Source organism: Taurulus bubalis (assembly GCF_910589615.1).
Source record: "Taurulus bubalis genome assembly, chromosome: 21".
Lineage (NCBI taxonomy): Eukaryota > Metazoa > Chordata > Actinopteri > Perciformes > Cottidae > Taurulus > Taurulus bubalis.
Window position 1 is genome coordinate 2,971,992 of NC_136609.1, and position 27,215 is coordinate 2,999,206.

Below are 27,215 nucleotides of genomic sequence, written 5' to 3' on the forward strand. Positions count from 1 at the left end.
GTATTCTCCCTGATCTGGCGAAGTGTTTTCATGTGTATCGAATCTTCGTGCGAGCTCGAGTGTGTGCGCGCGCCTGCATTTAAGTGAGTCTGAAGCATGCGTTTGTCTCTGGCAGCGCCTCGGCTTCCTAATGCTGTTTAGAGAAAGGGGTCCTCTGAGAGGCTGCACAGGCAGCGGCTTTAATGGCATCGTTGCTGCGGTGCTTTCGGTATGTCATCCCCCCCGGGTGGGAGTAGGCTTTGAGTTTCTGAATTCATGTCGGCCGCAGGCTGACGGAGAGTTGGGTTCCTGTGCCCTCCTCTGCGATTAGAACAAAAAAAACAAGCCGCCGCATTATCAGCTTAGAATTCAGGGAGTTTTTGTGTGTGACGGTAATTAAGAAAGAGTGAGTCTGTCTCAGCTGGCTTGTAGAACATCCAGAGCTGCAAATTCGGTGGGCGCCGTAATTGGCTCTTGTGGAAATGCCAAGAATGCATGTGGTTGTTAGTGTGTCAGAGCCTCAGGATGCGCCTGTGGACGGTCGGAGCGCTGGGATCTGGTGTCTGTGAGCGATGGCATCTTTGTGTGTGTGTGTGTGTGTGTGTGTGTGTGTGTGTGTGTGTGTGTGTTTTTTTATTTTTTTTTTTTATTATATTGCATTTTTCAAAATCCTAAATTGATGTCTTCTCATGTTGGCGTAAGAGCACACACACAAATGAAATGTCATATCTCTGTGGAACGTCCTCAGAATGCATCAGCTGACTGGCGGCATGACCACGAAATACTAATACTGCACTCTGAGGTTGTTTGGCTGCTGCTACACGAACGAAAAAGGGAGCCGGCAGACTGGGCTAGGAATAATAATGAAGGGGGTGTGGGGGCGTAAGGATGTAAGGATACGAGGGGTTAAGAGGAAGGAAAGCTGGAGTTTTAGGAGAAAAGCATTGAAAGTGAATCAACCAAATGAATGACTTGCAATGTTTTTCGGTTCTTATCGCAGACTCTGTGCAATATGGGAGCCTTTGTCTTTCTGCGCTCGGCTCTCCTTCCTGGCACACTGCCTGCCGGTGTATTTGTGCAGCAGGTGTAGTCTAACGTGTGAATCGAGAGATAAGCCCCGGCTGACGTTGGCACTCGATGGGGAGGTAAACGGGGAAGGCTGGCTCTCGTTAGCCGAGCCGTTATCTCCGAGCCTCAGCCAGGGGGCCGCATATAGGAGCAATGCATCGTAGACGTGCTAAACATCGGGCCCTCCATCATCAACGGGCACATTTCTTTACACTTTGAGGAACGGCGATGGCACGCCGAGGTGCTGTTGTATTGTTGTTTTGCGGATTGCGCAACAATTCAACTCTTATCGGAACCTTCTGGTGCAACATGCGGCTTCAATAACGTGTCTTGGATCCAGGTGGTTTGACATTGAGGGCTCAGACAGTCATCCTCAAAACTTCTCCTGTCCTTCTGATATTTCTGCTGTTTTTAAATTCTGCTGTATATCCTCTGGCTCTGTCGGGAATGTGGACGGACTCGCTTCTCTTCATCCATTGGATCAAAAGGAGATCCTGCAGAGCTCAGAATACCATTTCAATCAAATCCTTCCCCCTCATGCAGTGAAACACCAGGCTGTTCAGCTTCTGCGTATCGCATAGTGAAGTGTTTGATTAGTGATGGTTCACCTTTTTTTACGAGTTATCGGCATTTTCACTTGAGCGAGCGGTGAGAAAATGTACATTGTTTAAGTAGACATGACATTAATTAAACATGACGACAAGCCATTGGCACACATTGCATTAGTGGCACACACACACACACACACTGGAGACTCTATTATTAATGTGTGGTGGCAGGCAGTGTGGTAGATGAGTGTATGAGTGCAGAACATCTTCGCTCACTCTCACCTGGTGAATAATTGAAGTGTGTGTGTGTGTGTGTGTGTGTGTGCACATACTGGGTGAATAATGGACGATGTATGTTACTCATTTGCTTTCAGTTGGTTTCACCTGTTTTGATGTACCAGTATTTCAGTATCAGTGAAACCATGCACAGCCTTTTTGTGCATTCTCCTACTAGTTTGAATGTGACTGCATTGGCCACAGATGTACACTATTGATACACTGCAGTGTTTACTTGTATGTCAGAGGGAAAGGCTGCATGATTTACCCTCGCTAGTACAGCTTCCTCCTGCTTATCACGAGCTCACAGCATCCAGTGACTGAGGGGAATTTTACAAAGGAAACCATTTTGGTTGTTGTGGTGCAGAAGATAAATAAATAAACGATAAGAAAGGAACAAGTGATTGCACTTTACTGTAAGTCGCACCTATTTCTCAAAGGGAATACGATGATTTTAGATATCGCCCTTTTAGTGAAAGTACCTTAAGGATAACTCTTATCTCTTATACTCTTATATAAATAATGTTGTCCTTTTGCACACTGTCTTTGTATCCCTAATATAAGTTATTCATCTGTGCCATAGAGCTCCTGAAGCGTATTTTCAGTTAATACACACATGCATCGTCCTGCTGCTGTAAATACTCACGAGAACGACATGTATTTATCCGCGGGAGAAAGTAGTCCCCAACAAACTCCTTCTCGTGCAACAAATTCTGCCCAGCGGCTTTAGAAAATAGCAATTTGAAGATGTACTTCTTTAGGAATGAATGGGCTCTGGGTTTAGTATCACATTGAGAAGCTGGAAAGTATTGAGAGACTGTTTACAATGAGATAAATATCCTTAAAATGGATCTGAACCAAAACCAGAACAAAATACACTTCACATCCTCACAGAGAGACGGCAACACAATGTGACAGTGAGTTTACAATGACTGGGAACACTGGAACCAGTGTCCTTGTTCCCTTATGGTCCTCCATGATGGCAGCTGTGGTTGACTAAGTCTCAACATGGAGGGAGTTTGGGGTTATCTATCAATCAGTAGTGTGTGTGATCGGTCCATATTCTCCATGTCCAGCATGCTTATTGACCTTAATCCCTGCAAGACCATCCACCATATCCACACATGGAGACTTGACTTTCTCACAGAAGCTTTAAACCCGGCCGTCTGAGAGCAGCAGAGGCTGTACGGGTGTGTGCCTGTGTTTGGGAGGTGTGCCTGTGTTGGTTTTGTTGCATTATTGGATTGCTGCTTTTTTGATCTGCGTGTCTCTTGACCGTGCATGCAATGTGTGCGACTAAAAAAAGCGAGATGGGGAAAGATGCAGGACTGCAGGGGGGAGGGTTGTGAGGATTAGTTTGATGGAATCGCTTCATAGACGGCGGCATGTGATGGACTAGCGGTCCCCCGAGGCCTCGGATAAATGAGCTACAAGTCCCCGGCCACATTATGCACAAACACACACACACACACACACACACACGCTCCGTAGCGCCGATGGGGAGCGGTTGACATTTTAAATGGATGGGCCTTTGTGCTGTCGCCTACATCGGGAATTGAGACATGTGGAAGGATATGAAAGGGATGAGAAGAGAAGACGGCGAGTCAGTCGCACCTTTTTTAAAGAAGTGTTTAAAAAGACAGAAGCAGCTTCAGAGTTAAAGAGATACAGCAGGATGTTTCTTGTTATTTCATCTGTTTTTAATGTTGGAGAGTCCATCCATCATGTTGTCGAAGAGCTTTCTGAGCCTTTTGTGGGTTAACTGTCTCATCCCTCGTCACACTGTCTCATTGTTGTGCTTCCACAGCCGAGGCCCTAACAAGCAGAGGAAATTAGTTTTAAATGCTGCCTCCCATTTGTTATTTTTAAGCTTCGGTTTGAGCAACAAACTGGTTTAATAACAAGAGTGGGCTAGAATCAGCACATTGACTGTGTCCTCCTCTACCGCAGTATTTTGCCCTGAAGCGTGTTAACTCTGCTGAGAGCCAGTTATCTTCGCCATTTTTTTTTTTTAATAGATTTGCGTTTCCCCCTGATATATCCACCGGAGAGAGAAAAGAGAGACAGACTTAAGTGATGAGAGAAACTTTGAGCCAAACTCTGATGATTGTGTTTCTCTCTGACTAGTGAAGCTGGCAGGAGTCCCGGTAGTTAAGTCGAAGTGGTTTGGGTGTGTGGGTAGAGCCACGGTGATGTTTAGGGAGAGTAACATGTAGTTATTTCAGGGGTGAGGCTCAAACACCGGCTTTGTGATCTCTGCCGCTTTACGACCCACCGTCCCACTATACTTCTATTTCTTCCCTTCTCTCTTACTCTCCTTCCATCCATCCCATCTCCAAACCGTTGCTTCTGATCCAGCAGAATATCCAGCTCTCTTGGAGCGCTTACAGAACTATCGGTAGCTTTGGCGGCAGCCCTCGTCCATCACCGTCCGCAGAGACCGGCTCCGTGTGTGTTGAAGCCTCCGCTCAATCCAATACGTAGCATACTAAACCTAATGTTGATGCTGTTTATATGGGCTCACAAGGGCCACATAAAACCGCGTTACAGGGATGTGAGTTTATAGGCCAGTGTGTGTGAACATGTATACAGTGTGTGCATGCTACGGCCTGCTGACTTTAAGACGAGTTAATTCCAGTCCAATTAAAATAAATATTTAATGAGATGTGCTGATGTAATATCCTCTCCTTCATGAATGCCCCATTGATGGGGACGGGGAATGAACATGGCTGAATAATCCATTGGGCTTTTATTCATTCAATGTGTGATTCATCCTCCTCCTCCGGCAATGAATCACACCACTGACTATTTGTACATCGTGCATTCTTGGTCTTTTCTGGCCCACGGTACCATTTTGAGGTCGCACAAACATCCCTGAACCACAATTGGTCAGTCATGGTCTATCAACTCTCGGCACAGCAGTCCTGTTGGCCTTTTATTAAAAAAATTCCAGCCACCTCCAAAAGCCCTATTAAGCTCCTGTTACTATCTGCTTTTATTTTGAAATGACAACTCCAGTTTCCTGTTTGGGACTCTTCTTTTCAAAGGCTAGCCATCTTATAGATAGATATATACTTTATTATGTGTTATGTTCCGTCATTCCTGCAGTATACACACGCGTGTTTCTTCCTGGAGGGTATATGTAGCAGTACCTGCTGATGGAGGTGGTGCAATCAATATATATATTTAAATTTAAAAATGCAATTTCTAGTCCCCTCTGTGACATTCCGACCCCACGTTTTTGAGAAACATTTGGATGCTTGCATGCAGAGGCTCGGTGCTGTGTTATGTAATGGTTGGCCCTCGCCGTCTCATTCCTGTGGTCCAAAGCTTCTGACTGTGGCCCGACTTCTCTCTCTGCTACTTCCAATCCGTATTTTTCCGTCTGTCGCTGACCCCAAAGTTTGACCTCTCTGCACCGCAAATGGAAAGTTTACCCGATGAGGTGTCGCATCCTGAAAAGAGGAGAGTCATCTCGCCGCTCTACTGGCCTTCTGTGGGATGGATTAGCACATAAGACATGCACAGGAAGGTGCTACTGTTTTTCCTTGTTAAGGTGGGAGTGCACACGGGGAGCCACGTGGAAGCATTTAGACTCGGCGAGTTCAAAGACGGGGCCACAGACGGAGCCGCCTCCGAGAAAGAGACATTATTACTTAGTGAGTGGAAGACCGTCGCTGATGGAGAAACAATTACTGGGGGATTGTTCCCGAAAGGGAGCAGGAAATAAATGAAGGGGGCCCCCGCTGAGGGCCGAATGAGAGACGTGCTGTTCCGCTCACTGTGTTGCAGAAAGAGGGGGATTGCAGCATTGGGAGAAGGAGAGGAAGACGCATACAGGGAGGCACACATCCGGCAGCCAGCGAGCGAGCGAGCAAACACTGTGCGCTCTGCTTGGCCGCAGATGGGGATCCTTATTTATTTATTTCCTTTGTAATTGCAGTGAATGAGGTCCCCAGTGAGGAGGCTAGCCAAGCCAACAGTGGAAGAGCTGGGCCCCATTTAGGGTAATCGCCTCTGTTTCACTGTGCTACGCTATAAAGACACCCCCCCCCCAAAAAAAACACACAGCAGTAAATTGGTAGTTTTTGTGGCAGTCGAGATGAATTTGCACCGCTGGTTTGTCTTGTTGTTCCGCTCCTACAGGTGGGATATTCATTATTTCCTTTTGATTTTGAGTCGTGACATGCTAAGATAACATGTCAGCCTCCTTGTCTTCGAAACCGTTATTCCTGTTTGGCATGGCAACACCTCAACGTCGCTGTTTTTAAAGCACGATGGGTAATTTAACATCCGCCGCTAGCCAAATGCTGGTATTATTTATCCTCACGATCAGGCAGCCTGGATGGTAGCCAGCAGTCATTTACAGCTCCTGTTATTTACAAAAAAAAAGTTAGAAAATAGTAGCTGCACTTACATGTTGGCGCTCCTGTTTTTCCTCATCAGATAACTCCCAGTGCATCACATTAAACAAAACAACTACAAACTAATTTAATGGAGCGATGCAGTGAGGGGGAGCTGGAAAAGATGTGCAGTGGACCGGTCTATATGTGCAGCTTTTTTAGGCTCCTCTTCCCGGCTGTATGTTTGCACCCGATGACATACTGCATAGTAGTTTGTGAAGGTTTTCCCTGGGCATGGGCGATAAAGTCAATGGTCAGTTCAATTGAGGTCGAGGTTTTTAGTGTTTCATATTTATGGTTTGCTTTTAGCTTGCAGTGCAGTTTGGATGTCGGCATCGTGTACGGAGAGGACTAGAACTGAAACTGGAATTTAGCGATGGGAACCAGTCCTTATTGGATGAGGAAAGAAATGCACAAGTGGGCATGCTAAGAGTTTAGAAAGCAGCTTAAACCCCAAGTGTCCGCTTCAGTATCCTAAATGAGATTTCTCCCCCTTGATAAGTGTTAACCATGGCTCCTTAACGGCCTCCCTCCATCTCTGTCACAAATCTGGACCTGTGTGTGTGTGTGTGTGTGTGTGTGTGTGTGTGTGTGTGTGTGTGTTGGGAGCATGCTGCACTGGGTTCTCTTTCAATAGGTGAAGTGTTTCTTAAGCTCCCTCCTCGTCTCCGTTCTGGATGTTTTCCAGAAGCCTCGGTGGAATTCAATGGCGTCTCCCCTGCTGGGTCCCCGAGTCTCCAGCCGTTCGGTTCTCTGAGAAACGAGCAGAGGAATGCAGCCTGCGAGGAGATGTCTGGGAGGAAAGGAAGCTTAGTTTTTCACCTCTCGCCACCTTTTTGTTGTATTTAATTCCCCTCTTTCTCTCCGACTCCATGCCTCTCCCACTGTCAGGCCATCTTGCTTCAGTCTCATCATTCCATCATAATTCACTGCAGACTTTAGAGCGGACTATTCCTTTACAGCCCTAATTAGGAATTTCCAGTGTTGTGTCCTGAGATGAATCACTGTCACCACTCTGCTGTGTTTTTTTTTCTTCCTCTCAAGTTGATTGAGTGAGTTTTTTAACGCATCAGTGCTATTTGGGAACATTTCATTCGAAGTGGAGACGCTGCAGAGATTGTAAAATTGGTGTTTATGGTAATATGTGTGTATTTGATTGACATGCTTTGATGCCACTTTGAATTGCGCTGAAGATATTGGCCTGTGGGGTAATTAAAAACGTGATTCCTTCCTTGTAAATCATCCGGGCATCTCCTTCACCACACACACACATATGTGTTTACCGCAGGCCTAGTTGATTATTCAATTGTGTTTCCACACCCTTTTTTTGGCTTGTAAATAATCCGTTTCTGCAACGCGTGCACAAACAATAACACATGCCAAGCTTTAGCATCTGTGGCTGGCTTTTAATGGCCGGCTCTCCGCTGTGAGGTTAAACGGGGTGAGGAACCTACAGCCACAACGTGTGTGATGCGGGTGGATTATGTCATTCCTATTTTCACTTCTATTTGGGGGACGATCATGCTCTAGGTTTTCAAACTACAAATCCCATGATGCTTTGGGGACATTAACAGGAAATATAATGCTTTTATGGATTCAGTTATACTGTGGGGTATAACTTGAGCCTATATTTTGGCGAATTGAACCATTAAATGTATACCGAATTAGCTATTAGCAGCCCTTATCTGCAGTGTACCCATTGAACTACCACTGGATTACTGTGACACTGAAGAAAACTTAAAAACGTGATGATTCTCAGGCAGGTTCTGCAGTTATAAGTAGAGTATTTCTTTTCTCTGACATCAGGACATCAGAGATGATAATATCCACCAGAAAGGAGACACTGAATCTACAGATATGTACATTGAGTGTCTGCGTTCAGATGCCAGAAGTTATTGCAATAATTAGGAAGCCTGAATCCCACCTTCTCTCACCTTTGCCTCACTTCCCTCTGTTGGGAAAACCTCTGCTTTGGAGCATCAAGTGTTATCATCGTGAAGATAATCTCAGAATGCCAGATATGTGGGACGTGCATGCTCCACCGCAGGGCCGGCTTCCATAACTAATAACGACAGATCTTTGGCACGCGAGCCCCAAAGTGTTCAGCTACAAGTGTGCGCCTAATGGCAAATAAGAGCTTCCATTTTCTCAGCCGGTGTCTCGACGGAGCTCCGGAGGCTGTTTAGGAAACAAAGCAGCCCCGTTGCCAGATTTGCAGACCTCATTATAGCGCGAGGCGGACTACAGACGCAGCCACCACCATCCTACACGAGACGCCAATTGCTTTTTTTTTTAATGGTACAAGATCGTGCATGTGTTGCCATCTGCTGCTGGATTTAATTGTCTGCCTCAAGTGGGCTGTGAACACACACACACACACACACACACACACACACACACACACACACACACACACACACACACACATTTACACACTGTTGTCTTCATCGTAGCCTGTAGGCATTTCCATCTTCCCCCATCACGGGTGCTGCCAGTTTGATTTCCCACAGTGCCTTGCTGTCACTGCTGACAATGCGAGCCGGTATTTTGCCAACATGCTGTTTATTCAACAGTCCAGTTAGGTAGGTGTGTGTGTGTGTGTGTGAACCCAGAGGCCTCTCCCTTCTGGTAGTGTGGAGGAGCCGGCTCTGACGTCTTGCCAGTGGGTTAAGCCGTTTAACCTAATCTGAGCGAGGGGATGTGATTGGTGGACGGTCGAGGAGGGAGGAAGCTCTCCCAGCTGTCCTGCTGTTCACTGGTATGTTTGTACTCTTTTCTTGAGGGGAAGTTGAACTGTTCTCTATCCTCATACCGAGGGTGGTGTCGACTGCAGCACAGGCACCACAAGTGTTTCGCAAGCAATACAAAAACCTGTCCCTTTGCTAAATAGCTCACATTTCCCCCCCAACGCCAACGGGCTTTAAGGAAAACGCAAACCCAGTGGGGATGGTGATCAGCAGCGGGGGATCTTTGTGATTCGTCTTCTCGGCATCAAATAAAGCTGTAGAACTCGCACTCTGACAATGACTTTAACACGACACTACTAAACCAGATTTTATGGACTACTTTGCGCAGTCCTTTTTTTAGAAGATTGCTCATGTGTACAGGCTATTAAACATGGCAGAGACTCATTATTTTCAGCCTTGGGGGAACCACTCCTCAAGGAAACGGTCTTTGGAAAGGACAAACGGGTAGCGTGCAGATAACGGATACAGTGGAAAGAAACACAAGAAGACTCTCGTGAAAAAGGATTCAAACTTCCTCTAAGTATCTGTAGGTCGTACTGTCACTCATGCTGTGTCTTCTCAGTTGATTTGTTTGGGCATGTTGACCTGCAGTTTAGCAGCAGGACACGGCTTACACCCTCAGAGTTTCATGATGATGTCGACCATGAGAATAAAGAAGAACTGTAGAGATTTACGGCTCAAATTACTGCTTTGTACGCACCAGACAGCGGTTGAGTTAAGGTTCAGGTGATTCCCTGGCTCAGCAGGGCGGAACCATCTCTTCCCACATCCCTCACTTCTCTCTGCTCGTCCCATCGCCACATAACCTTCAAGTTATGAAAGCTGGCTTGGGCCATTGCAAGTAATAATCGTATTCTTCGCTCGTCTTCCTGATGACGATCCCTGCTGGAATTTATAGCAAGGGACTGAAGCGAGACACTGAGCAGCTTTGAGGTGTTTTTCTTCCCCCCGTGGAGAGTTCTTATCATCAGTCTCAGCCATCTGGTTTCCATCCATGTTGACATTAGCCTGAGTGCAGGATGACAGAGAGGTACCTTTTCAAACCTCCCCTCACTTCATGCCAGTTTGCCTCGAGTCATATTCTTTTATTTGCGAAAATCCCGAATTTGCAGGGGCAGAAAGATTTCTCGATTTTCATTTCCAGAAAGTTCGATAAGCCTTGACACCATAAGAAATATCTTTTCCAATGCCATGTGTGCTAATTTTTTGGGGCGGGGGGTGATTTCATAGGTCATTTGCACCAGTGACGCCACGGGGCTCTCTGTAAACCCTCGGCACACCGCGGCAGATGGTGAGAATATTTGTCTTGGCCGGCGTATGCAGGGCAAGACGGGATCTGAAGAAAGGGAGGGTGAAGGAAAATACTGGAAGATAAACACAACAATGAATAGGTACAATATGTCCGCTCTGAAATCGAAAACTGATGTGCTTTGAGCGAATGGGAGATCCAGATTGTACTTTAAGTCGAGGACACGCAGACTACTGGTGTGACTGTTTTACTAACCTCTGCTTCGGACAAAGATAGAGGCCTCTTAGTATAATTGATGCGTTTTCATTAGCTATTCATCCGTTACACAAAGGCCACAGAGAAACGGTCACAATGGGACAGAATAAAGACTCTATGAAGGTTGTCTTCGCTATAGGCCTCGAGGGGCTGAAGGCGACTGGATGGCCGGATAGGGAGAGCAATTACTTTGAAATACAGCATCGCAGACGCCAAGGTCTTGGATTAGGAAGTGAGAGGGAGTTTGTTTGCTGAATCTTCTGGGTGTTTTTGCAGCCGGGTGTTGATTTAGCAAGGGTGTCTTTGGCAGAGAGACGGTCTGAGTCTTTTCATTAATCTGTTCGTCATATTACATATTTACATGCGTACATTAAATGTGGTCTCTGCATTTAACCCATCCTAAGGAGCAGTGGGCAACTGGGGGTTCTTGCTCAAGGACACTTGACATGCGAACCGACTACCTTGTGGTTACAGGACGGCGGGCACGTGGACATCTCACTGGCAAGTGTCCCTGATTTTAAGGGGTTGAGTGCAGTCTGGACACCGGACCAGGAAGCGAGTGAGACCGTCAGAAAGATTAAACCGACACATTCAACATAGATTTTGCCTTTTTTTTTCACCCCCAACCGTCTGTAACACAAACCAGAAACGCTGTCTGCGTGGGTTCTACCGCAATCCCTGTGCCGGCTGACTGTAGTGGGTATTTTTACACTCGGTTGTGACACACAGCGCCCCTAACATGCATTTTGCTTCAGGGGCACCACTGTAATTTGAGCCTAGGAAAGGGCCTGAGTCACTTTATGAAACGTAAACAGAAAGAGGAAGCAGTCGCTGCAGCTGCATAGAGCCTCGCTGAAAAAATAACATTTTGATGCCCGATTTTAATACAAATGTGATGCGTTTTTGTTTCACAAACATGCTTTTAAATAAGCACACACTGAAAACATGCATCGCAAACAGACACGCTGGCTTCCTTTCCCATGTCTGGATCTATTTCGCTCAACTTGGAAGTATTTTTTCAGCTTGGATGACGGCTGCCAGGCTCGAAGCCAGAATCCACCGATGTATGAACAAACAACTCACTGCAGGACCCGCTCGCCTTCTAATTATCTTTTTTAAAAGACAAGCTTCATGTCGGTGTGAGGCTCCAAATGGGACAGCTGTGTGAAACCGGACCCTGCCTTTAAGGACACGACCCTGGCCTTTTGCAAGGCGGCTTTTACAGTCCAGAGTTGCAGCAGGAAAATCTGACTTCAACAGACCTTTTTTTTTTTTTTAGACTCTTTTAATTGTGTGTCTGCACGCGAGCACACATGCCAATGAATGTGTCACTGTGTGTGTGCAATGCGCTACAGAGCAAGTGTTCAATATGTCTGGGTTTGCAGAGCACCAGTGATGAAACCGTGTCCCTGTGTGCAAGTGTGTGTTTGGCTCACTGATGAGGTGCTGAATGAAGGGATTGTGATCCGAACTGAAAGGCCCTCGGTCTGCTCTGCTCAGCTGAAACGGTTATTTTTAGATCATAAAACTCTCAAACTATGAACTTGTAGAAGATGCAAACTCCTCGGTTGTTTACCAGTAAGTGCAACACCTGGCCCGTTCTTTTATTCTGCCGTTTTATTATAAACAAGACCTATATTTATCACGTTTGACCTCGGCCTGCTGGCCATTTCCTCTGCTGGAACTGGAGCCAAGATCATTAAGAGCAGGCTGCTGCATTCAAAGGGCCACTTTAGTTTAGTAAGCAGCATTGGCCCAGTTTACAGCCTGAACAAACAAACCCAAACTACCTTTTAGTAGGAATTTTAGTTAGAAAGTTTGGATTATAACACGTAGACGTTAATTACGTGTGACGTTTTAACACTTAAAGACGAAGCGTTTTATGCTGATGAATTCACAAAAGAATTCCAGATTTTCCTCTTTTTTCCATTTCCAGGGCTGCTTTTTTATTTGTTATTGTGAGATTCTAGGAATGTCATAAAAGGGCAGAAAGAAGAGGAGTGCTGACTCTTACAAACACAACTTTCCCATGGAAGAGATAAACGGCATCCCTTTCCGCATCCGGAGAGTCTTTGACCTTTTGTGATCTTGACCATTTAAGACTCAAGCGAAAACTATAACTGTGCGTGAACGGCGAAGGCTACCCGGTATTCAGAGTCCTCTTCTGGCCGGTCACCTCATCGGGCCCGTGGCCCTCGAACAGGATGAGTGTTTTAGTTTCCCATCATCCTGCTTCTCCCCTTAAATGTGGTTTCGGTTTTATAAACCTCCATGCATCAACTCTGAGATTATCGAGCTTTAAAAGTCTCATTTTCGTCTCCGCTCTCTCCACACACTGCTTTGAAGTTTGAAGTCTTCGTCTATCATCACTCTGCGGACCAGAATCGGGGGAACTTGGCCCGGCTGCCATGTTTTTTTTTTTTTAAAGAGTTGCTTCGGTGCCCGAAAAAGAGCGGAATCCGAGCACGCCTATTGGGTTCAGGACCGTCCGGGAACCAGCTTTTCCTCACTTTCCAGCACTTCTGCTCTCACCTTTTCATTACAGCTCCTGAGGTAACATTTAGCCGCCAGCTTGAATAACAAGGTTTAGCATCACGGTTCGCTCCGGACTCGATGCTGCTTTCTGTTTCGTGTCACGCCCGTGTTATTCTTACCGGTATTGATGTCTCAACATCTCGCCACCGTTCCCCTCAATGGTATTCCACCTTCTTGCGGTACTTTAGCGGGATCTGGGTCTACCTCCCCGATGCATGCACACACGGCCTTCCTGTGGAGGAACAGGGGTCGCTGAATGGAAAGGAAATTGCTTTCTCCCCAAAAACATACTTGTAAAATCTTCCCTCAGGCTAATTCAGTTGATATTGTTTGACGTGACCTGCGGCACCCAGGTTTTCTGTCGCTGATCGTCTTCTGTGCAGGAACAAAAACATCGGGTTTGACTACCGTAAAAGTCGGGTTACAAGCCGCTCCTACCTCCGGTCAGCGTCCCCGCTGTAGCAAGCTAAGAGCAGCGCAAGCTAGGAGCTAGCGGCTAGCGCTGCTGCTACCGGCCGCGTCCCCTCTGACCAAGTCGGGTGTCGAGCCTGGTCCCGCTACCTTCGGTGGTTTTCGGGGAGTTAGCGGAAGTTAGCGGGGAAGTAACGAAGTGCTAGCAGGAGCCCCAGCTGGCTACAGCGTGGAGCTAACGGGGACACTGACGGAAGGTAGTAGCGGCTCATAACCCGACTTTTGCGGTACAATAAATGCAGAGAATCTCTGTGATTCTCCTCCAACCTCTTCTCCCACTTCCTCTTAACCTTCTTTAAACCAAGATTACCACTCGATCTGGAGCCCGTCCAAACTCCAGGGATCCCTGAGCTTTGCTCGTGACCGCGGTGGCGTCTGTCGAGTCTTTCCGCCGTCACGCGCACACGGGACTTCAGTCATTTTGTATCTTGGTATCTCACAGCTGAATAACTTCACATGTTGCGATCGACTTTGTTGCTTATTGAGGCCCATTTAGTGTGTGTGTGGGTGGGTGGGTGTGTCCCTACAGACAGGCTGACCACACAGAAACAGATGCGCACACACACACACACACACACGGTAGCCAGATGGGGACAGACTTGGCTAACACCTTGGCCTTCACTGCTCTGATTCCTCTCCTCCCTCACTTGTCTTCTCTGCCTCCTTTCCAGTTTTTATGTTCAAAACATTTGAAATCACTTAATCTGTCCTGACATTTGTCTTCACAGTTTCCTCGAATATAAAGTTGTGTTTAAGGAAATGGAAAGAAGAGCGATGGGACAATCTAGATAAAGAGTAAAAGTGTATCTCCTGTAATTACATCTTCCATCATATGTGACACATTCTCTCTCCACAGCCTCGTCAGACTCCCTGCATGTATAATAGTACGCTGTAACTCTTCAGGGTGGTGCCATTTAACTCAAACTGCCTCGGAGAGAGAATTATTCTGGGCTAATTTGGGGTTTAGTTCCATGTCTGTGTCTATTTTGGAAAATCCCAAACCTTGAAGGAGCGTCTATCTGCTGCTTGTAAAGCTCCTGCTGCTGAGTGAGTCCAGACAAAACACCGGCGTGCACATGCCAGCAAATAGATGCTTTCTCCGCATTAGCGGCGTCAGGTGGAGCACACACACACACATACACACACACACATACATACATACATACATACATACACGCGCTTTTCCTGCAGCGTTGTGGTTGTTTCTGAACACTCCCAGCTGAGCCTCAGCCTCCAGCTATTCATTAGACACAAACCTGGAGCCTAGACCTCTCATCCAGGTCAAAGGTCAGGGGCTCGTTAGGCGAGGAGATGCTCGTTAGAGGAAATGGTGTCCACGAGTCTGTTTTTTCTCACCTTCCTCGCCAGCCTTAGGTACAGATAACCTTTGAAGAAGACTCCTGATGAGATGCTGTCTGACGTTTGCATCACTTTCCTCTCCCATCCTCCAGTTTCCTCCTTTATTTTTAATCTAATTCGCCTTTTCCCACCTCTGTTCCTCTCTTGCAGCAACGTTCCCCCGGCAAAGTGCTGTTTGACCTGGTTTGTGTCCACGTCAATCTGGCAGAGGGAGACTATTTTGGACTGGAGTACCAGGACCACCGCAAGATGACGGTGAGACACGCATGCAGCGCTAATAATGATCATGCATGCTGGCGTGATACTTGCTATTTTTGCAGACTGACATGTACAATATAGTTTCTTTGCATGAAAGTACAATAAATATTCATATTTTTCACTCCTTTTTAGTGCAGTATTTCTTAGCTTGTTTTATTTACAAAATTCACACAATAAATAACGACTGCCTTCGTCTACAACCTCAAGGGGAACTCTCAACAGAAGCCTTCTCATGCTCAAACCATGTGGCTCATTCTACATTTAGCATCTTAAATGATTCTGAGGATTTTCCTCAGTGCTGGAGGCGAGGTTGCTCTCGAGTTAACTTTAATTCTAATCACATGGGTCCACGTTCTGCAGGCTCGGAGACTCCTGACACTTCCTGTTTTGCGTGGCTCCCTTTCATCTCCATCGTTGTGGTTTTAACCTGGACTCGGCCGCTCCACCTCTCTCGTGAAGGAGCAGCTGGTTGTAATAGTTTGCAGATGCTGTTGTCTCTGCTGCTGCATTAGTGCGTGACACAGTTATTAATAAAGGAAAAGTTAGCCGGAGGACAACGGTCTCTCACACACACAGAGTCTGACTGTGCATTTCAACGCCTCGGGCTCGAGAAGCGTCTGCTTTTAAACGGGATCGATGGAACAAATGATGTAATGCCGAGGAAATAGTGACAACGTTGTCGGCACGCATGGACAGGAAGATACAGACATGTAAATACACGGAGCTCAAGATCATGAGCCTTTGTTATCTTGTGCGTGTCAGCGAGTGCGACTTTTATGGACGTAATAAGTAACCCACATCAAAGCATTCTCTACTCATATCAGAAGCCATTAGAAGCAGCATTTGGTCCATCGTTTCTGAGTAATTTCTTTCTTTATTTCTTCAAATGTATGTGCCAGAGGGAAATAAAGACTAATCTTTGTCTGCTGTAGCTGCAAACATGTGATCTTTTGTACATGTTTATATCATGTAGAGCTTTTTACACCAACCCAAATAAACCAAAGTATATGATTTTAGTATTAAAGGCCATTTTGAGTACAAATTAACTTAAGTTACTCAGTCCCAGCTACAATTATACTTATTTCTGGATGCTGTGGTCGTGACCTGCCCTCTAATATGCCACTATGCTATTGAACTATTAAACCAGAAGCACCACAGTCACATTCAAGTCCTCCAACGTCAGTGTTTGATGTGCAGTGATCGTAGTAAAGTTGCGCTCCGTCCTCCCTAGGTGTGGCTGGACCTGCTGAAGCCGACACTGAAACAGATCAGACGTAAGTAAGACGAGTAAATGACGAGCGTCAATATAGATTTGTACAACTTTTTCTCTTATATTTTTATGCCTTTCTCCGTCCCTCAGGGCCTAAAAACACCATCCTTCGCTTTGTGGTGAAGTTCTTCCCTCCTGACCACACGCAGCTCCTGGAGGAGCTGACTCGGTAGGTCTCTGCTCAGAAACCACACCTATCTGAGGACCAGCCTCCATGCTTTCTGCTTTTTGGCTTTCTGTCCGGCCAGCATGTTTTCCAGCAGTTTCACAGCTGTGTGTGTGGACATAAAGCAGAAGTCTTGTTGCAATATGTTTGCATGTTTTTTTTGTAGCCAGCCACTTAGCATTTATACCTCATTCATATTCACATGCCATAACATCAAACTAGTTTTTTTTCTTCTTCCTCTTCTGGGAAAACCAGACTCATGAGCACATTTGTTGTTCCAAGAGATGAATGCTTTGACCACTTTTGATCCGTAGCTTTGGAAAACCGGCTCTTTTAACTGTAAAAAGACTGACACGTGATATTTGTTCATGCTGTAGTAATCTCAAACATCCAGCTGCGTCTAGAGAGCATCTTTTTTTTTTCTTTTCTCCCCCTGTTAGCGTACAAAGATTCGATTATAGAGAAAATGTTGCCTCCTTTTCAACTCCTTGTTCAGACGGAGCAGATTACCGGCCCCCATCTTGTCTGCCTCTCTGCTTTGTTTAGTCTGACAGAGCCGGGCTCCACATTCTGCATGAGCTCATAAAGGACTTCAGTTTTTCGCGACAGTACACCACATTTGACCGGACACGTTTACCCATGATGCACTGGGTCGCTCCCAGCTGGGTATACTTGAGACCAGAGCCAATCAGGAAGTCAGCATAGTGCCTCTTGAGATGTAATAGAGTTGTAATCAAACCCCCGATTCAGTCTTTTTTTAGCTATTCGGTGTGTTGACGATCTGTAATTACCTCCACGTTTCACCAAGTTAAATGTAAGACTCTTAAGACCTTTTAATAGCATGCATATCATTATATTGCCTACTGCAGGAAATGCAACGGTCAACCAGGACTGAAACCTTGAAGATTATTGCTTTAATTTCACGACAGAATATCGTCACCAGTACAGAACGCTTTGCATACTTTCCGCTGTCGTTGTTCGGCCTCTCAGCTGCCCGGTTTATTCCACTGATCTCATGTCGTCTTGGAATAGCCAGCCGACTCCAGCGTCAAACAGGAAGTGGGCACACAGCTTCTTTCTTCTTCTTTTTTCTTCCTTTGTTTGGCTCTCCCAGCGTTTAACTGTTGGCAGCGTTTCCTTTGACAGTTAACGGACAGACGGGAGGAAGATTCCTATCAGGCTCATATTGGACATTTATTATCATAAATGTGACTCTGGCGTTTTTAAATAGTGCAGTGACTTCAGCCTCAAATAAAAAAAAAAAAACATATCAAAACTCATTACCTTTATTAGAGTGATAATCATGCAGTAATACAAATGTTGAATTGCTTATCGCATAAAAGGCTGCTGTGCACCATTAATCTCTCACTCCTACACACACACCTACACACACATGGATGCACTCTGAAGTAGAGAGCTGGAGAATCCTACAAACACGGGATCCTTTTTTACTGACTTTATCCTGAAATATGTAACAAAATCATGCAAAATGATTGCAGACAGAATTCATGTGACTTCTGCTTTTGAGCTGATTTTAGGTTTCAAGGTCAGCTGTCTTACTTCCCTACAGTCTCCCATGTATTGCTATATCTGCTGTGTCTGGATGGAAATGCAGCTGTGTGTGTGTGTGTGTGTGTGTGTGTGTGTGTGTGTGTGTGTGTGTGTGTGTGTGTGTGTGTGTGTGTGTGTGTGTGTGTGTGTGTGTGTGTGTGTGTCCCAGATCATGTTTCAAGTAGCCGACTGTATAATGATTAACAGAAAAGGGCATGAACTCAATTAGAGATGGGTTGGAAATCAGATAAATGGATATATGTAAATGCCAGCAGTCTGATGGCAATGGAGTTGCTTTTAACAGTTGAGTTTATAAATTATGCATTAACCTAACGACCTTTTATTTTTCCTCTTTTTCTGTCTGTCTCTCTCCCTCCAGGTATCTGTTTGCCCTGCAGATAAAACGCGACCTGGCCTGCGGTCGTCTCATCTGCAACGACACCAGCGCCGCCCTCATGGTCTCCCACATCATTCAGTGTGAGTACAACACACACATGTAAAAATTGAAACGCATGTGAAAGGACATCGAATATCATGCCGGAAATGTAAATGACTGCTAATTGAGGCCACAAAGCACAATTAGTGTCTGAATAACAGAAACCCGAAGCTTTAACAGCTTGATGAAACCAGCAATTTAGCATTTTCCACTTCTGAAAATGGCCTTCAGTGTCATTGTGGGACCCAGTGTGAGGAAAGAGCATATGGAAGACTCACTATAAATCACCAAATACTCCAGCACATGACAGATATTCCCTTCGGGGGATTTCAGCAGCAGGTGTGGGAGTTTAAGTTCTAACCAGTGAACTAAACAGATTTGTTTTGCATTATCATGTCCCTCTTTCATTATTCCACCACCTCTCCAGTGACATGAAGATTTATTTGATATTTGAATTTGATGAACGCTTTATTTTCATCGTGGCCGTTGTTATTTATTCAGCACCGTATGTGAAGGATGTAGAACGTTTGGGTTCATTTCGGTCTGGCAGACGGCGGCTAGGCTCGGCATGCTAAAGAACATCGCTCGGTTGCCGCGGTAACTGTGTGTGTGTGTGTGTGTGTGTGTGTGTGTGTGTGTGTGTGTGTGTGTGTGATCCCGGTGTCGGGACAGATGGAGGACGCACGCCTCAGCTCACTTCATCTGATCTCCTGTAGAATAGATTAGGATGAAGAAGAATAGAGACGGGGAAAACAAAAGTGTGTTTTCTTTTGTTGTATTTGCTGATATTGCCACTGTCCTTTTTATCTTGGCAATTTCCTTTTCTCCTCAACACTCTTTATTGAATCTACTCAACCAATTTCTTGCTTCACTTTTACTCCAAATAAATATCGAACCCCCTCCTCCTCCTCCTCCTCCTCCTCCTCCTCCTCCTCCATCAGCCGAGATAGGAGATTTTGACGAGACGCAGAGCTGGCAGCATCTCCTCCACAATAAGTACCTGCCCGACCAGGACGCCATCAGAGACAAGATCACCGACTGCCACCGCAAGCATGTGTGAGTTACCCCGCACATGTCCACGCATGCAATTACTGCATGTGGAGCCTCACACGAGCCGCTTTTAGACGATAAAAAGAGGGCAAATGGATCTCTATCTCTGTGTAAAGTATGTAACATGTCAGAAAATACTGCCAATAATTTAGCTCACGTGGTATCTTGAAATCAGTTGTTTTGTCTGCAAACATTCCAGAAGCCAAAGTTAATTTTGCAGTGATCTACGCCTGAGAAAAGCAGCAAATGCTTCTGAGAAGCTGGAATTAGCTTTATATATTTCGGCATTTTTGTTATGATTGGACGTATTGCTTCAGCTCTAATAGAAATATACAATTATGCTTTCTTGGAGTTGCTTTTTTTATGCGTTTTATCTCCACTGTGAGAATACTTCTGCATGTAAAAACCCCTGCAGACATGTTTTAAGGCATAAAGGAAGACACTGCTTTGATTATTAATTTGTGTCTGATATGAGTTTCACATGAAAAATGTAATATTTAAAAAGTTGTTTCAGCTGTAAATAGATTATCCTCGCTTGAAAAAAAATCTAAGCAGAGCTGTAGTCTGACTTGGGATCACACACACACACACACACACACACACACACACACACACACACACACACACACACACACACACACACACACACACACAGATGTTTATCTCTTGTGATCTCACAAACACTCCCATTACACAATTACACCCAACCCATACCTCTGCTCCTCCTGCAGAGATGTTTATCTCTTTAACCACTGTTATCTCTCACACACACACACACACACACACACACACACCCTCCCCCACAGAGTTGACTGTCTGCAAACACACCACATTGCCCTCTCTGGGCTCCGAGGCCACACATTCACCCAACACTCCGCTCTTCTCATTTACATTATAGCTCTTTGCAAATATATGACAAATGCATTTCCTTGTTTTCCGGAGATTCAAAAAAAGAAAACGCCGACGTGTTGATGGTTAGTCACGCTGTGCACCACACACTCCGTCTGCGGGCTCTTGATCTCCACCTCCCTAGCCGACGCAGGAAGGAAGTGGCTAATTCAGCAGCTCATACAGGAAACAGGAAGCTATTTTCAGATTTGAGAGGAAACAAATTTCTCATGTGGCAGATTTCTTTCCGCCCACACTGGGTCTTGCCACCTGATCCCGTGGTGTATTTTAAGACCGTTCTCACAATACATCTGCAATATAATTGTGGAATGGGCCCTGTCTAACACTTGGGGAGGGTTATCAGTGGAGAAACCTTATCTGCAAGCCAACAGAAGAAGAAACCAAATAAGATTATTCTTCTTTCATCGGCTTGACACAGATGAGCAGCTGATTGATCGGTATGCTGATTAATGAATTGATTGATTGATCGCTCTCCTCCCCAGCGGGCAGACTCCTGCAGAGTCAGACTACCAGCTGCTGGAAATCGCTCGCCGGTTGGAGATGTACGGCGTTCGTCTGCACCCGGCCAAGGACCGAGAGGGCACTAAACTCAGCCTGGCTGTGGCGCACATTGGCGTGCTGGTTTTTCAGGTAAAACCCGAAATATCAATACCCAACATTCTACCTCAAACCTGTAATTCTTTTTGGTTGAAGTGCTAGTGCTAGTCGAGGCTGCGTAGGGAGCGTCAAAGCTGGAAATTCCTCAAATGTTTCCTGGAAAAGGGGCATGCATTATATTTTGTAGAGCCTACTTTTCCTTGACTCCTCACCTCTTCATCACCTTTTGGATAGGATGTAGAAGGCATGTGTCTTGGATTTACAGGAATCAAATAATACACAATCATTCATTCTTAACCGTCTCCTTTTATTCAGGGGTACACAAAAATTAACGCCTTCAACTGGTCCAAGGTTCGCAAGCTCAGCTTCAAACGCAAAAGGTTCCTGATCAAGCTGAGAGCGGACCCCGCAGTAAGTCCACACCACCACTCCTTCATCCCTCTCCTCTCTTGTTTTCCCTGCCTGTCCTGCGTCTTTTCTTCCCTCCCTCCATCCTCACGCCTGCCTCCTGCCTCCTCCAGCAGAGCGCCCACCACGACACACTGGAGTTCGCCATGGCCAGCAGGGATTGCTGTAAGGTCTTCTGGAAGATCTGTGTCGAGTATCACGCCTTCTTCCGGCTCTTCGAGGAGCCCAAGGCCAAACCCAAACCCATCCTCTTCACCAGAGGATCTTCATTCCGGTTCAGGTGAGGAGAGGACCAGACGGGGATCGGATGGTAAAACTACTTGTGTGCATGTGTGCTTTACTTTGTTTTCGTCGCCCGCAGCGGTCGAACCCAGAAGCAGATCATCGACTATGTGAAGGACTCGGAGCTCAAGAAACTTCCATTTGAAAGGTGAAGCTCCCAACAGCAGAAATAACAGTCGTGCATCTGTTTCCCTGATTAGTTGCACATGCTTTGACCTCATCTGCCCACTCTTCTCTCTTCAGGAAGCACAGTAAGATCCTGTCCCATAGCGGCATGTCGCCTCAGTCTTCGTCCTTCAGATCGCAAGTGCCAAAAGAGGTGATGCACGGACCTTCATTCTCCCAGAGTCTTTTTAATTTCATTTAAATGTCCTTGTAACTCTACTCGCTGTACAGATTTACGGACTCTTTGTGTCTTCTTTTTATTACTTCTCAATCTCTTAAATCTGGAGTTGCTCTGTGGCCAACAGCACAAAGCTGTTTTTGTCCCGAGCAGCTCTGGGGAGGGAGTGTGCTCCTCTCTTTTTGTCTTTTATTCAAAGTCAGGAATTCAGTTTAATGCGCCCAGAGTTTTAAAAAGCTCTCTTTCTGTCTTCCTCGCAGAGCGCCATGTCCGTGCAGTTAGCGGACCAGCCTGACTCGACCAGACTGGGCCATCGAGCCGAATGCAACGGTTCGGAGGACCCGCCGGCGGCCACGTCGACCGCCAACGGCTTCCGCGACATAGCGACGGCGCCCGGCTCGGACCCGATTCAGTCCCGACAGAACCACCACGGCACCGGATCGGCGCCGGACCCGCACTTCCTTAACCCAGGTCCATCCTGCAGGGCAAACAAAGGCAGCAGCTCCTCTATTCCTTACATAGACTGCAGCGACATAGACAGTGAATGTGATGTGACAAAGAGCAGCAGGGCTCCCAGGGGCCACAGCGGTGCAAATGACAGCAGTGCGGATGAGCCGAGTGATTATAGCAACAAGCAAGGGAGTCTGTTTGGGTCTGTAAATGGGTTCTACCACACCAATCACCAGGGGCTGATGCAGCAGCATCAACAGCAGGGTATGATGGCGCTGCAGCAGCAGCAGCAAGGTATGCTGGGTAACAGAAGCGCTGTAGATCAGTCTCCGGTGTCCAACAAGTTAAACGCGAGCCACGAGCTAACGAATGACGAGATTTCGCCCAACGGCGGCGGTTCGTTTCACGGCCGCCTCCCGCTCCACAGCACGCTGCTGGATGAGATCTTTCAGGGTCGAGAAAAGCACGGCGCGGGGTCGGCGCGGCCGCTGGGAACCGGGACGCGTAGTCAGTGCTCCAGCCCGGTGATCAGCAGCTTCCACAACCGCACAAACTCCCTCAGTCACGCCGAGATGGCCAACGGGCAGCCGCGCTCGGGCCGCTGGGACGACGGCGGGTATTATTTCAGTAAGCGTCCAGGGTTAGTCCCGATGGAGGCTCCCCCTGTCCCGCCGACGCTCGTCCCGCTAAACCACTACGGTAGCTACTCGCCGATCACCTCCAACCGCACGCCGCCACATTTCGCCAAACCGTACCACAACAACAACATGCGCAACCGCTCGGACACGGATCCGTTCATTCTCAGCCAGCTGACGTCCACGCCGGTCCGCCAATTTGACCCCCACCGCTCCGGGTCGCACGGCCCGACCCCGTGCTCCGCGCCAACGGAGCGGCGGATGGTTATAACCAACGGCAATCACGCGGGCAACCTGGCGGTCCCGGGTCAGGCGCGGTCCAACGCGGTGCAGCGGTTGTTCGGCCGCCAGGGGAAGCCGGGCAGCAACCCGTCTCGCGACAACCACAACAATCTGAACCAGCCGGTCCAAATGATCGACGGGTCGACGAGCAGCGGCAGCGACACCAGCGACACGGAGTCCGACACCGGCAGCAGCGCGTACAGCCAGCCGCTGATGTACGGCAACCCTGCCGCGGTCAGCTCCAGGAATTCGGTGAACTCGAACGGCGTGCACTCGTCCCCGCTGCCGTGCAGCAAGTTCTCCTTCGGGAGCCTCCAGCTGGAGGAGGGGCAAGACGGGGAGGAGGAGGAGGAGGAGGAAGGGTGCTACCGCTTTAACGAGGAAGAAGTAGGAGGGCGGGTTTTCAGCTGTTGAAGGGTGAAGATAGGCGAGTAGTTTGGCCTCACGTTAGGCGTTTAAATGCACAATAAATATAATCCTGTTGTGTAGGAATTGGATTTATTTAGTGTGTTACAGCTACATTAGTAGAAGAAGTACACAGCTCAAGTTTTACACCAGGTTAGCTTTGATATATCTTATATAAACAAACACATTTTGTGTAAAGGTTCTAACATATTTTTGCAGTTTGGAAATTTACACATTTTGTGTGTTTGTAACCTGGCTCACTTTTAGATGAATCAATAACACGTCCATTGTTTCTAAACCACGCAATCCTAATTTTTGTATTGACTTTTGTATGCAAACTGCTGACGTTTGAACAACTTTACACATATTAAACATTTTGGCTGGTTCTTTGGAGGTTAAGTTCAATAATCAGTCTCCTGTAGGTAACCTTCCTTACAATGTGCCATAATTTAAAAACTAAGTGTTTAGTGTAGATGAGAAATACAGATTATGTAGAGAAGTTAGAAATAGCTTCACATGTAGAATCATAGCTTTTATGGGGAAGTCATATCTGCACTTCCTCCTTGTTTGTCTTCATAAATATTTTAATAGCGTTGACATTCTTGAAATCTATTCCATTGAGGATGAATTAGGATTCTGCTGATTGTAGTTCAATTTTTGTAAATCTGTGTTGTCGAGATATTGAAGCAAGAGATAATAGACTTTAAGGTGGCGTTGACTCTGAAAGCTGTTGGCCAGGATCTGCTGCCTTTCTTGGTCATCACCTCCTAATTGTTTGATGTAATAATGTTTAGTGTCCTAATGTAGGGTTTTCTCTAAATCACACTCTTATAATTACTTCGCTGTTGTCTCGTGCAATAGGCGGGCGTTAAGAGAATAGCTGGAGTCCATTATTGAAAGGATTTTAATGGAGGTTTAAAGACGTTATATACAGTTTGTGATTGTCGGGGCTGGATTGTTGAACGGAGAGATATCCCCCTTTAATTGTACAGTGTATCTGAATGTTCTTGGTAGACGATGGATTGTAGAGTAATACACGTAGCTCATTGTGTTAAATGTGTAGGCTGTGGGGAGGCTGCAGCTAGCGGGCCGCTCTGCCTTTCTCATTCGGTTTTGAGCCCAGCTGATTTCTTCTGAGCACTTTTTTCATGCTTTAATTGGATTTCTGTGTGTCTGTTGTGGGCAACTTGCACTGTAAACTTGGACGTTTGTGGTAGAGACTTTCACGTCGTAATTCTCTTTTTGTATTTAGAACTAGTTGGAGGACAAAGTGTTTGAATACATTTGCATCAATTAGGGAGAGAAGGAAGACCCTAACCGTTTATATTTGTATTTTTGATAATATCTGACGCTGTTTAGTCATGGGCATTTTTTCAGTCTTTCTATCTATCTTCTTCTTTTTTTTTTAACCACGCAATAAGCAACGATCAAACCCGCCAACCATCGTCCTTAAACCTGTGCCCACTCCCAGCTGTACGATGCCGCTTATCGAAGGCGTGCTGGCGCTCCATCCCGGTCACTGTCATTTGCTGGCTGTCTGCTCACTGCAACTGCATGCTTTTATTTGTTTTTCTGTACGTTAGCTGCTTTGTAGCAGACACATTTGACTGGTAAATAGCATGCATTGGAATTAATATTAATATCAGAAATCTCTATTACCGTAAAAGTCGGGTTATACGCCGCTACTACCTCCGGTCAGTGTCCCGCTGTTGCACACTAGAAGCAGCACTAGCTAGCTCTGCTACTAGCTCCCCGCTCCTGCTGCTAGCGCCCCGCTGCTGCTGCTACTGTCCGAGTCCCCTCTGCCCAAGTCGGGTGTAGAGCCGGGGCTGGTCCCTACCTTTGGTGGTTGTCTGGGAGCTAGCGAAGAGCTAGCAGAAGTTAGCGGAGAGCTAGCGGAAGTTGGCGCGGAACTAGCATGAGCGCCAGCTGGCTACAGCGGGGTGCAAATGGGGACAATGACCGAAAGTAGTAGCGGCGTATAACCCGACTTTTACGGTAGTAATCCGAGTGATTTAAGGGTTTCAATCTACAAGCATCTCTTGTGTAGTCAAACCACCTGTTCTCTCCTCAGAGCTTCTACTTCTTCCTGAAACAAATGTTCATGCTTCATTCCTTGTAAATGCACTGCTTTTTTAATCTTTTCTTTTTAAAGCATGTCAGTGGGAACTGTTTCCTTTCCTTTACTCTGAATGCATGTTAACCAGGCGAGCAATGTCCCTGCTTCTTCTGCCTCTCTGCCCTGTTTTTGCTCAGTTGGTGTCTCGGTGTTTCCGTCTCGGGGCGCCGAATGGTTTCAAACGTTTGAGGAGCGCGAGGTGCGGCGTTTAAACGTAACGACTCTAGAAATGTGTCGCTTTTCCTGTTCCTTTCTTCACTCCTCGTGGGATATTACAACTTTAAGTCCTTTTTTTTTCGTCATTAATACCTGCACCTTGTCCTTTTTCAAATATTTCGAAAACCATTTGTGTGTTTTCGCTCCTCAAATCAGGGCCGACTCAACTCCAGGGTTTTTCTTTTTTTGTTTGAGTGAGAGGGCGAAGGTCGACAGACACAAGTGAAGTTAAACTTAATGCAACCGTAAGTGCAAAAAAACAAAGATATCTTTGAGATGCATTTGGTAAAGTGTGAAAGTCTGAGTATTGTCAGAAGATGGACGCACACATGAACGCTGGAGTTGAGATGTCCTCACTTTCACTGTCACCAAACGGCTCTTGCAGTCTCTTCCATTAAAGCTTTTTGTAACTTTAATGTACTGTATATACAGTAACGGACTGATCGATTGTGATTTCGTGCTCTTATTGTAATTTGTATGTTAATGAGGTTAATAAGAGCCAAATTTGCTAGATTGTCGTTTCCTCCGCGGTGTACTCGCTGTGATGATGTCATGTGATCGTGCTGCTCAAAGCAAAAATAGTTCAACATTTTGGGAAAATACACTCGTTTGGTTTCTCGCCAAGAGTTCAGTAGTGGTATCGATCTGCTCCTCTAACTCTCGGCAAGAAAGCGAGCGAGCACATTGACAAAATGTCAAACTATTTCCTTCAGTTTGGAGTATTTAACTGGTAACAGGTGGCGTTTTAGCATCACACATGTGCTTCTCTTTCTGTTTACGTAACACGCTTTTCACCGACTGGCTGACTTCTTTTGACGGGATGAACCGGCTTTCTGGCTTTTCTCCTTTTCCTGTTGGTGGCAGTTTTGCAACATCTCTAAAACGCTGACCGTGCAAAAAGTGCAAAACTGCTGCCAATCAAACTGAAGAGCTGCCAAAAAGTCGTTC

The 27,215-nt window shown here is 46.3% G+C and overlaps 1 protein-coding gene across 1 annotated transcript in view; it reads left to right on the plus strand.

The window, feature by feature from the left end:
• LOC306752860 (FERM, ARHGEF and pleckstrin domain-containing protein 1-like) overlaps positions 1-27,215 on the plus strand; it is a 41,860-nt gene that overhangs the window by 5,407 nt on the left and 9,238 nt on the right. The window contains exons 3-13 of the mRNA XM_079236681.1: positions 15,041-15,145; positions 16,380-16,422; positions 16,509-16,587; positions 18,515-18,612; positions 19,513-19,627; positions 21,013-21,160; positions 21,443-21,538; positions 21,649-21,815; positions 21,897-21,965; positions 22,061-22,136; positions 22,421-22,631. Of these exons, the coding sequence (XP_079092807.1) occupies positions 15,041-15,145; positions 16,380-16,422; positions 16,509-16,587; positions 18,515-18,612; positions 19,513-19,627; positions 21,013-21,160; positions 21,443-21,538; positions 21,649-21,815; positions 21,897-21,965; positions 22,061-22,136; positions 22,421-22,631 (1,207 nt within the window). The remainder of the gene's footprint in view (positions 1-15,040; positions 15,146-16,379; positions 16,423-16,508; positions 16,588-18,514; positions 18,613-19,512; positions 19,628-21,012; positions 21,161-21,442; positions 21,539-21,648; positions 21,816-21,896; positions 21,966-22,060; positions 22,137-22,420; positions 22,632-27,215) is intronic.